Genomic DNA, 12,561 nt, shown 5'->3' on the forward strand with positions numbered 1-12,561 from the left:
TGTTTTCTCTTAAGAATAGAAAGGATATTCCTGGAACTACGAACTGTGACATGGTAGAAATTTCCCCTCAGGAGGAATTGTGTACTGCACAGCTGTACACAATAGCATAAATCCATCTTCATTGCATTCTACGTGGAATAGCTGAGGCAATTAACCACTGAAGTTAATCAGGTCAAGCGCAAAAACCACTGTGAGATACATGGAATTATAGAGATATTTTATTTTTATTTTTTATTTATTTTTATCAAGCATGCATTTTATGACAGATACAAGTGTAAACATAATTATAAACACATGTAAAGGGTATGACTAAAAGAAAACATTAGGACAGGGATGGTAGGCACCCTGGTGTGCTTATGCACACCCCTTACAGACCTCTTAGGAATGGGGTGAGGTCTACAGTAGACAGTCTAAGATAAAAGTTTTGGGGATTTGGGGAAGGAACCACAGAGTCAGGTAGGGCATTCCAGGCATTGACAACTCTATTACTGAAGTCGTATTTTCTGCAATCTAGTTTGGATCGGTTTACCATGAGTTTGTATCTATTGTGTGCTCTTGTATTGTTTTGGTTGAAGCTGAAGTATTCATTGGCTGGTAGGACATTATAGCAGATGATTTTATGTACTACGCTTAGGTCACATCGAAAATGGCGAAATTTTAAGTTGTCTAAGCCCAAAATTTCGAGTCTGGTGGCATAAGGTATTTTGTTGCGAGCAGAGGAGTGGAAGACTCTTCTTGTGAAATATCTCTGGACTCGTTCAATTGTATTAAAGTTCGATACACAAAGATCTGATCTTTGTATGTGGAAGAGCCCTTTGTTTCCAAGTGTTTTCACTAAACAAGTTCATTTTAAGTAGCATAGAGTAGAAGGAATATGATAAAGTCTTGCATCATGTGGCTAAATCGAAATCTCCCCATCCATTATCCATCTTAATGTATCTTGAAGGGAGAAAGACAATCCTAAATCTCAATAGGAAGGGTGGGGCAAGAGAATAGATTTCAGATTTTCCTATTCAGTTATCATTCTCCAATCCAGGCTGTGATCATCTTCCATTTTGGCACAATGCAAGAATTAGAAATGCATTCTAAAACTGGCAAAAAACACTCTATTTCCTTTGAATAGAGACCCTTGCATCTGCTGAATGCTGCCTTTTCCGAAACAGGCAAGAAAGACAGAATCTTTTCCCTTTACAGATGGTTGCAAACTCTTGTTACTTACGTGCAGTTGCAACGATTTTGATTTGGCTCAAGCACCTATTTGGAGATAAGACCATTATCTTCCAGGATAAGTTCATGGAACTTTATTGTAAACAAGAATTTCATCAGGGGCTTTCACATTCTCAGTGGGTCTGGACAGAATCAAAGAAATTATAATAAAATCAATAAAACCTAAAAACAAAAGGCAGTTGCATTAGGAGTTTGAACAAGATTTTTGATAAGCCTCTTCCACTGACATTTAGCAGAATGGTTTTGCCTTCTAACTTCAGTACATGACAAAAAAACACAGTGTTGGGAGGGAGCAGGTGCCGGAAGCGGTCTGTGGCCCGTTGGAAACTGCGCCGCCAAAATGGCAGGCGAGCATGTGACCGCACAGGATTTAGGTTGCATGTGTGAAACCATTTCCTCTCCCCGCCCCACCCTGCTACCGAAACTGCTGAAGTTACTACCACCACCAGTCCGCAGAATGAAAAAGTTAAGGACCCTTGGCCTAAACCACCTCACATCCTTAGTATGAGGTAGAAATAAATGCAAATTCGCGAGCCCCTCTGAAAAGACAAGGTAAATAATCTCCTCTGCATATTAAAGTCCCTGCCTAGGGATTCTCCTTTTATCTAGATCAAGGGACCTGTTCCTGTGGTCGCTGCATTTGTAAGGATGGATGGTTTGGAAAATTGTGTCAACACCCAAGGAAATGTAACATGGCCGAAGATGAGAGCAGAAGTTTCTGTGAATCAGCTGACGGCATATTATGCTCCGGAAAGGGTAAGTAAGTGGGGGATGTTTCAATTGGCTCTATTCCTGAAGAATAAAAAAGTACAACTTGTGCTTTACATCTTGAAGCATTTCCTTTGGTAATCCATTGTTGTTAAAAAAAAAAAGCTTTTCAAAATGTTTATATCACAGAACATTCTTGTGGTGAAATACTCCACACTGCATTGAGAAGTTTTACCCACAGGAACTGTTTACCAACAGCAGGCCATTCCATTTGGTGAGATCCTTGTGGGTGTATATATCAATATGGGGTCATTGTGTATTATGGGATATATTTTAGCATTAGGCTTTAAGTGCTACTAGCAGCAGGCAACTCTACAATTGCAAAACTTCTAAGAAGGAAAATTGCTTTTGAGCAGAATGGAAACGTTCTTGTCCACCACCCACATGCCTTCTCTTGCACTGCTCGTGCAATTCATGTTCATAAAAATTCACTCAGTTCTTTTATTTTTACAGGTTTTATAAGTTAGCATGTTGTAATCATCAGCTTTCATTATAAATTATATTTTGGTCCTAATCTTTGAAGATCAGTGGCATTTGCAACAATAGGGCTTAGGGTCATGCCTTGAATTCAGGGGAGAAGAAAGACTCTTCTAAGATGAAGTAGAAGATGAAATGATACTTTTATTTTTTTGAAGAACAAATCCAGTCTTTTATAACACTTCTTCTGTTTGGTGGAGATGCTTAACCTAAGAATACAGAGATGCATCCATCCTTCCTCAAATATTTTGGGAAATTGGGGCAGGCAAAACAGCATTGCAGAATTTGATTATAATTTGTATGGATGTCACACACCATCACAGCAAAGCTATCCTTTTGTGCTTTATTTATTGTAAAGTGTGGTGTGTGTGTGAGTCTGTGTGTGTGACTGCATGTGATTTTCTTTTCTTTTCTTTTCTTTTTTTTTTTTTTTACAAAATCACATTTAAAATTTTTTTTTCATGTGATTTGTCAAAAAAGAGGTCCAGGTTCTAAGTAGTGTTGGAGACTAAAACATACAAAAACTGGTTACAGAAATTGGATATGTCTAGTCTAATAAAAAGAAGGAGTAGGGGTGACATGATAGCAGTGTTCCAATATTTGAGGGACTACCACAAAGAAGAGGGGGGTCAACCTATTCTCCAAAGCACCAAAAGGCAAGACAAGAAGTAATGGATGGAAACAAACCAAGGAGAGTAGCGTTCTAGAACTAAGGATAATATTCCTAACGGTGAAAGCAATCAACCAATGGAATAGCTTGCCTTCCAAAGTTGTGGGTGTTCCATCACTGGAGGCTTCCCAAAAGAGACTGGACAGCCTCTGCTTGAGCAGAGAGGGTTGGACTAGAAGATTGCCAAAGTTCCTTCCATCTTTATTATTCTAAGTTTATATTATAAATTTGATTGTCCAGAAGTGAGGTGAGACTTTGTTACATAGTAGGAAGGGAAATAATTTAAAATATCCAGAGTTCTCTTACAAAAGATACAGGTAGTCTTGAACTGAGTCCAAAATTTCTGAGAGACATTTGTTAAGTGAGATTTTTGCCTAGTTTACCACTTTTTTGTCACAGGTGTTAAATGAATCACTGCAGTTGTTCAGTTTGTGACATGGTTGTTAAGTGAATCTGACTTCCCCAATGACTTGGCTTGTCAGAAGGTTGCAAAAAGTGATCACATGACTCCAGAAGACAGCAACCATTATGAGTCAGTTGCCAAGCATCCGAATTCTGACCACGTGACCCTGGGGCTGCTGCAAAAGTTGTAAATGTGAAAAATGATCATAATGACGTTGTAACTTTGAACGGTCACTAAATGAACTGTTATAAGTTGAGGACTACCTGTACTTTAAAAAGCCTGCCTCCCATTAGATTCCTTCTGATTCTCTATAAGCTGTGGTGGATTCAGCCAGTTCGCACCTATTCGGGAGAACCGGTTTCTAAGCAGTTTGAAAAACTGGTTGTTGGAAGAAATCTTATTTTGTTTTTTTCCACTTTACAGGGCTAATTCTATAAGGAAGGCAGGAAGGAAGCATTCTGGTGCTGTTTGTAGCCTAATCTTTATTGCCCTGCTTACAGAAATTGCCTCTCTGGTTAACCCTTATTACATTGTAACAGCTAAGGCGAAGCACCCATCGATGTGAGTGATGTTGAGTTGGCCACGCCCACACAGTCACATGACCACCAAGCCATGCCTACCCAGCTGGTCATTAGGGCAGAGAAATGGTTGTTAAATTATTTGAATCCCACCACTGTCTATAAGTTTTTAACTCTTTTGCTAAAGAATTCTCATTTTTTTCTCTACAATATATAGAAAGGAATGTGCTTTTTAAAAATATATATATATATTCCTATTGAAAGTTGGGCACATCATCCCATTCAGTAGTTTGTTTCCTTCATGGTGCAGAACAGAGGAGGGGTCCCACAGTGTCTTATTTTCCATCTCTCTTCTGCTGTCATTATGTTCATAAGTAAGTTAATACCAGAACAAATAAAGGCTGTTTCTTATGGGATTAGCCATGCTAATTATCCACAATATGGCCCTAGAAAGCTGTGTCTTTTTGAAATAGAAATAGAGCCAATGTAAATCATTGTCTATTGCTCCTTTCCTCTTACTATCCCTCCATTTTTGTCAGTCTTTGGATTCATTGTGCTGGTTAACTGTTTTTGATTTTGCTGATGCTTCCCACATAACTATCAGGCTACACTTTTGGGGTAGCAGACCTAAGCGGTATATAGTTCTTGTTCAGTGACCATTCAAAGTTATGATGGCACTGAAAAATTAGACTTCTGACTGTTCTTGAAGTTGCAGCCATTACAGTCCTCCCCACAGTCCACACACGATCACATTTACATTTACAAGATATAAATACATTTTAAAAATAAACTGAGGTTCAACTGCAATACAACTTCACTTTTGGATTGCAGTTTTATTGGCTCGTTGGTTTTGCAGAGGAAGCCTAGCTATGTGGCAGCATCCAGCTGACTTTGAAAAAACTAGAATAGAATAGAATAGAATAGAATAGAATAGAATAGAATAGAATAGAATAGAATAGAATGGAACGGAATGGAATGGAATGGAATGGAATGGAATGGAATGGAATGGAATAGAATAGAATAGAATTTTTTATTGGCCAAGTATGGTTGGACACACAAGGAATTTGTCTTGGTGCATATGCTCTCGGAGTACATAAAAGAAAAGATACATTTGTCAAGAATCATAAGGTACAACACTTAATGATAGTCATAGGGTACAAATAAGCAATCAAATCATATTAGGAAACAGTCAATATAAATAATAAGGATACTAGAAACAAGGTTACAGTCATACAGTCATAAGTGGAAGGGTGGTGGGAACGATGAGAAGATTAATAGTGCAGATTTAGTAAATAGTCTGACAGTGTTGAGGGAATTATTTGTTTAGCAGAGTGATGGCATTTGGGAAAAAATGTTCCTGTGTCTGGTTGTTTTGGTGTGCAACGCTCTATAGTGTCATTTTGAGGGTAGGAGTTGAAGCAGTTTATGTCCAGGATGCGAGGGATCTGTAAATACTTTCACAGCCCTCTTTTTGACTCTTACAGTATACAGGTCCTCAATGGAAGGCAGTTTGGTAGCAATTGTTTTTTCTGCAGTTCTAATTATCCTCTGAAGTCTGTGTCTGTCTTATTGGGTTGCAGAACCGAACCAGACAGTTATAGAGGTGCAGGTGACAGACTCAATAATTCCTCTGTAGAACTGGATCATCAGCTCCTTGTAAATTTTAAACTTATTAAATTGTAAATTGTAAACTAAACTGCGTTCTTGTCTGAGTATGGTAACAAAGTAGGATTGGTCTGGTTGGTTACTACCTAGATGGAGACTCCAGGAAATACCAGATATTTTTTGTTAGATGGAGTTAGAAACCTACTGGAAGAAGGCGATGGGAATCTGCATCTCTTACTATCGTATGGAAACTAGAAACGTCATCGGGAGTCAAGCTTGATTCAAAGATGATTGTTTGCTATTCAGTGGGATTTTAGCATGTCTGCACACCTGTTCAAATCATTAGTTTGAAGACCATTCTTGAATTAACTCTTTCCTGCAGAGTTGCTTAAAAAGATGGGACTTCTCGTTACAGTGTCGTATGGCCTCAGGTAAAGCATACTTGACAGATTGAAACCCTAGACCAGGGGTGTCCAAACTTGGCCCCTTGAAGAGTGCTGGACTTCAACCCCCAGAATTCCCCAGCCAGTAACTTGCTCATATTTATAGCTCATGCTGGCTGGGGAATTCTGGGGGTTGAAGTCCACCACTCTTTCAAGGGGCCAAGTTTGGACACCCCTGCCCTAGACGTTTCATGTTCTTTTCATGCAGTGAATGCCCAAATGTGTGTACGTTGTCCTGAGGGAAAAAGTACTCAAAAGAAAAGCAAGTGGGATACGTGAGCAGGATTGTGTTTCCACACAGCTATATACAGTCCAGTGAGACCTGATCTTATTACTTCACTCTGTTTTTATTCCTGATTACATCTCTGTAGTTTCAATAACCTTGAGGTTTTGTCCTTTCTCTTCCCTTTACCTTAGCTAAATCTTCTCACATGCCTTCTTCCACTCTCCCTTAATCCCGCAGAGAAGAATGGCTTTGATTTTAGAGCTTTGGAACCAAGACAAAATGTCCTTCTTCTAAGCAATCCCTGATTAAATCAAAATGGAGGGAAATAATTATAGAGCATCCTACCAAAAAAAAAAAAGCACCCTTCAAGTTAAAGGTCCCCCACCCCTGAATATCCTTCTCACCAATAGGCTTTTATCACAATGAACTCCTTGTAGACAATCGTTTATTGATAGGCACTGATTACCTAAGATGTCCCCTGCCTGACTGAAAAGTTCTGCTCTTCACTGAGTGCCAGTAATGATTTTTCTGTGCTTTCAGGTTCCTGTCACTGTGGAAAATGCATCTGTTCTTCCCAGGAACGGTACATTTCAGGAGAATTCTGCGAATGCGATGACCGGGATTGTGACAAATATGATGGCCTTATTTGCACAGGTGTTGTATGATCTCCACAGTCAACCTCTCTGCTCTCTAAGAAGACACATTTCATTTCAGTGGCTCCCAAAACATTGCATGCTCTCATCCATCCAATAGCCTCTTGAGTTCAGAGCAGGTGCTATAAACTAAGGGGCAAAGCACCCTTAAGCAATTATTGCTTTACGAAACAAAGATTTCTAAATGAATGAGAAAAATAGCTTCCTGACTTCCAAAGACAGTCTTTCTTCATGAATAAGTGAAGGAAATCCTCTTAATTAGACCTGGGAAAAGAAAGGGGCTATGTGTATGAAGCCAAGTCTTAAAGAGAGAGAGAGAGAGAGAGATTTTTTTAGGAATGCTTAAAAAAAAACTGGAATTGATTGCCTATTTCCTATCCTTTCAGTTCCCCTTATAAAACTGATTTTTGAAAGAGGAAGGAGTAAATTATTCCATTATACCCAAGAACTGCAAATATTTCACAGAGGCTGTCATAACGGTTATCATATCATAAATGTTCACTATCATAAATACCGTATCATATGCTATCATAAATATCACAATCATTCTTTCCCACCTGTTCTGTCCCCCCTCGCCTCCATCCGAGCAATGGCTTAATTAGCCGGCACTATCAGCTCTGGCAGCAAACTAGCGAGCGTCTGCCAAGTGACTCTGTTATCTCCCTTGATGCAAACAGTACTTCAGCTCTAGTTAAGCAGTTGATTTGCCTGCTACGAAGAGGCATAGCAGGCCTCGCTGGTTTTATATCCTGTGGGGTGTGGCTCCATGACTCAGCACTTCCTAGGCCTGCCCCACCCCTGCTTCTGTTATTCCCGCCTCTCCTGCCTACAAAACCTAGGGTCCAGCCAGGCCTGATTGCCATCAGCTGGGTCTGGAGGCGTGGCCTGGGGGGGAAAGAGTCAGGGGATGGAGGCCTTGTTATCTCCTCCACCTGGCCTGCCTCTGGCTCCTGGAGCTGAGCCAGGGAAGCTGGTGCTCCCAAGGTAAGTCCTGATGGCCCTTCCCCCTCACTTTCCAAGTCACTTTCTGGCAGGGGGCCCGGCTCGGGGGGCGCAGACACAACACCACCCTTGTACACACGTGCACAATTGCAATTTCACACAATCACTCGTAAGTTCAATTCTTAGTGCTAGAATTGGCCTGGGGAATTACTTTGAAGCAGTTACTACTTCCGAGGGCATCTTACCTCACTTCTTACTCATCATCAGATTTCCTTAAAACAGAGATACAAAAGGGGTTTATGTGTGATCCGGCATAATCAATTTTGGGGCTCTCAGGATCATCATTTTGAACAGTTTGGAGGGATCTAAGGAGAAAATAAATGCCTTAAGCCTTGAGAGCTTCAGTTCCAGGCAGAAGGGGGAAATATGTAGAAAGAAAAATAAAAGCTATTTTTTTATGATGGTTTATACTTTCGCAGAGCAGCTCATTTTTAATTTCAATTATGGATATGTTGTTTTGTTCCAGGAAATGGTATATGTAATTGTGGAAACTGCGAGTGCTGGGAAGGTTGGACTGGAAATGCTTGTGAGATCTGGCTTGGGACTGAATATTCCTAACATTGCCACGAAACACTGAGCACTGACAGATACGTGGTGTAAAATGAGGCTGCTAGACTACATAAATGTAAGATGAACACAACCCAAAAACCCTACCCATCCTAATCAATCAGCTCAGTGAAATATTTCTTAAAATACAGTATATGAGCACCTCTGTTTGGCTCTTTGGTTCTAACTCTGCATATATATGTATTCTTTCTCTCTCTCGCATAGCTTTTAAGTGTGCTACAAATGAGACAAGATTTATGTACGGTAATGTACCGTGCTTATTTTTCTGTCTATAAGAGGCACTTTTCCCCTCTCCAAAAGTGGGTGAAAATGTCTGTGCATTTTATAGACCGAATGTTGCCAAAGCCCCGCCCACCCACCAGCCCCCACCCTTCGGCCTCTGCCTCCCAGCAATTTGCCTCCTTGCAGCAAACAGAAAACAGCCTGATCAGCTTCAGCACAGCCTGACTTAGCATGAGCAGCTGATTGGTGATTGGATCGGCCTCCCAGAATACCACCGATCAGCTGTTCCAGCTGCGGGAATTGCTGCCGCCCATCACTGCCTCTGCGTGCCCCATTTTTGGCATCCACGTGTCCCATTTTTGGCCTCTGCGCGTCCTGTTTTCAGCTGTTCCAGGCAGCGGGGATTGCCACCACTTCCTATAGCTGCCAAATGGTGGTGGCGGTGGCAGCGATCCCCACCACCTGAAATGAACCAAAAATGGGACACGTGGAGGCCAAAAATGGGGCACATGGAGGTGGCGATAGGCGGCGACAGCGATCGGCGGCAGCAATCCTTGCAGCCTGGAACAGCTGATTGGCAGAATTCCAGGAGGATGTGCTGAAGCTGACCAGGCTGTTTTCTGCAAAGAGGCAAATTGCTGGGAGGCAGAGGCAGATTTTTTTTCTTGTTTTCCTCCCCAAAAGCTAAATGTGTCTTATAGTCCAGAGCGTTTTATAGTGCAAAAAATATGGTACTTGGATTACTGAATTTCAGTTTCTAGTAATGGCAAACTGTTTTAAGTGAAATAATTCAAAATGGTTTAGGATTATGCAAAATGACTGAATTGGTGGTGACATTGATGGAGGGGATCCTTCCGTTGGTTTTTCTCTTGAAAACTTTCACATAGATCCCTTCAAAAGCTGCTTGCTGTCTAGTTTACTATCAATCTTCATTCACTTATCTGCAAAACTTGGGGGAAAGAGCTGGATAGAGTGGGAGCATTTAAGGACATCCCTCCCTGCAATAAAACATTGCTTCCTTTCACACGATTAGCAATGAAATCAAACCATTTATCTTGATTTATGCATCCCCTGCTTTTTTTAAGGGAAAAAAAATAAAGTACCTGAATCTTGAAAAATACATTCTATGTGAGTCATTTAGGCACAGGTTGCAAGCATAACAATGTTTGCTTAAATGCTTGTTTTTCTCAGCATAATTCTATTGCTATTTCTTTGTCCTCTTTGCCAACACTGCTGTTGAGTTCTTGTTGGTTATGATTTTGCCAGTCTTGTCAGAACATTTCACCTGGTATGATGACCAACAGGAAGAAGTCACTTTCAGTACATACTTAACCACAAGTAGGTGGATTACAAAATAAATGGGAACAAAGGTGGTGACAGCAAAAGAATAATAATAATCTGGCAACACGGCCCAACAATGCTATGGGGTACTAAGCAGCAGAGAAATAATTCATGCTTGGCAAGGTGAATTCTGTTTGTCTCTCCTTTCAATTGCATTAAAAATGCTCTTTTTGTTTAAAATATCAAATATATACTTGGACAATTCTGTTTGGAATATCTTTGTGTGTGTGTCTTTGTGCGCATTCGTGCGTGTGTATGTGTGTTACATAGCCATAGTGGCGCAGCGGTTAGAATGCAGTATTGCAATCTAACTCTACCCACTGCCAGGAGTTTGATCCTGACAGGCTCAAGGTTGACCCAGCCTTCCGTCCTTGCGAGGTTGGTAAAATGAGGACCCAGATTGTTGGGGACAATATGCTGCCATTTGTAAACTGCTGAGAGAGTGCTGAAGAACACTATGGAGTGGTATATGAGTCAAAGTGCCGTTGTTATTATAAATTGTTCTCAGCATACAAAAGTAAGTCGGTATCAGCTGTGTGTATACAGATATGCATACAAATGTATTTCCACCCCCCAAAAGTAAAATAAGATAATATGCATTCTATGTGGCAAACGGATACAGAAGAGGACTACTATGTGGGCATAGGTACTGCCAGAACAATTCAGAAGCCCCCACAATCACCCCACTTACCAGCAATCACATACTGCCCCCCAGCGCCATCGCTGCCACCTACCAACCAATTGGCTGGTGGCTTCTTGTGTTGGTCCTGTGCAGTGAAACGCCTGGGTAAAACCATGCTTCAGGGTATGGGCCAGGACGAAGGGCTGGGTGTGGGGGGAGCCAGGGGGGTTTAGTGATGGACCATCTCTGGCAGAGGCCCAACAGATGAGAAAAGCCCACTGTGGTTTGACGGCCCTGGTTGGCTAGGAGTGCAGTGGGTGTGACCAAAGAGGCAGTGCCTAAATGTTCTAGATCCAGTAAGCGGGCTAGAAATCATCTAATAACTCATTATTCACTATATGTTTCACTTTGTAATGATGAATCATTGCCAGAATTGAACTAGTAGTAGGGACAAAATGGGTCCAGGTGGGGCTCTGGGGTCCAGGTGGCTACTCAAGGATGCTAGAGACCACTGGCAGCTTTATATCATCAACACTCTTATAGGCCATAAGAATGTTTTACACATAGGTAAAGGCAAAGGTTTCCCTCGCACATACGTGCTAATCGTTGCCGACTCTAGGGGGCGGTGCTCATCTCCGTTTCAAAGCCAAAGAGCCAGCGCTGTCCGAAGACATCTCTGTGGTCATTTGGCCAGCATGACTCAACACCAAAGGCGCATGGAACTCTGTTACCTTCCCACCAAAGGTGGTCCCTATTTTTTCTACTTGCATTTTTACGTGCTTTCGAAACTGCTTGGTTGGCAGAAGCTGGGACAAGTAACGGCAGCTCACCCCATTATACGGCAGCACTAGGGATTCGAACCGCTGAGCTGCCGACCTTTTGATCAACAAGCTCAGCGTTCTAGCCCCTTGAGCCACCGCGTCCCTGCTTTACACATACAAAGATACATACACATACACATACAAGGTTGACTCAGCCTTCCATCCTTTATAAGGTAGGTAAAATGAGGACCCAAATTGTTGGGGGGCAATAAGTTGACTTTGTATATAACATACAAATGGATGAAGACTATTGCTTGACATGGTGTAAGCCGCCCTGAGTCTTTGGAGAAGGGCGGGATATAAATGCAAAATAAAAAAAAAAAAGAGGAAAATCTAAGAATATTATTTGAAATTTCAATGGCAGAATTAATTCACAGTGAAGTTACACTGAGGGTTTTTTTTAAAAAATGGTTCTTCCCCACCTCCCCAGATTTATTTGCATATAATTGCATTTTGTACATCAACATTTGCCAGCTCTTTAGTTCCTCAAAGAGGAAAAAGTAGCTTCTTTTCAAAACAGTTACCTTTTTCTGTAATATCGGGATAAAAGCTTACTAGTTAAATAGTTTACATGTCTGGGAAAACTTTGCATTTTAATCTAAAAAATTTAATATGTTGCCTTGTTGCAGCAATTCAGTGGCTGAATTTGAATTCTGGACTCTCCCGTTGGCAAAAATACATACATTTAATTATAGTAAATATTTTGTGGGTATTTTTTAGAAAAAGCAGATAAGAATGAAACAGGGGGGAAAAAGCCTCTAATAAATAAATGGATGCAATATGAAATTGCAACAGGACACCAGAATTATCTAATCCCACCCCCCACCCCCCCCCCACCCCATGTGCCTTTTGGGAAAAGTCTATTTTCTAAAATTAGCTAATAACACCACTTATTTTTGGTGTAGTACCATAAAATTATATATCAATGGAAAGCTAATTTAATCAGGAATGTAACACAATAACTTTTATGAAGGATTTGCTATTAGAATAGTAGCT

The 12,561-nt window shown here is 40.9% G+C and overlaps 1 protein-coding gene across 2 annotated transcripts in view; it reads left to right on the top strand.

The window, feature by feature from the left end:
- Positions 1–12,561, top strand: part of ITGBL1 (integrin subunit beta like 1) — a 218,778-nt gene that overhangs the window by 201,680 nt on the left and 4,537 nt on the right. For both annotated transcript variants that reach the window (XM_058184760.1, XM_058184761.1), the window contains exons 9-11: positions 1,837–1,983; positions 6,878–6,991; positions 8,459–8,617. In XM_058184760.1, coding sequence (XP_058040743.1) covers positions 1,837–1,983; positions 6,878–6,991; positions 8,459–8,550 — 353 coding nt within the window. In that variant the 3' untranslated portion in view covers positions 8,551–8,617. The remainder of the gene's footprint in view (positions 1–1,836; positions 1,984–6,877; positions 6,992–8,458; positions 8,618–12,561) is intronic.

Source organism: Ahaetulla prasina, chromosome 5 (genome assembly GCF_028640845.1).
Source record: "Ahaetulla prasina isolate Xishuangbanna chromosome 5, ASM2864084v1, whole genome shotgun sequence".
Taxonomy (NCBI): domain Eukaryota; kingdom Metazoa; phylum Chordata; class Lepidosauria; order Squamata; family Colubridae; genus Ahaetulla; species Ahaetulla prasina.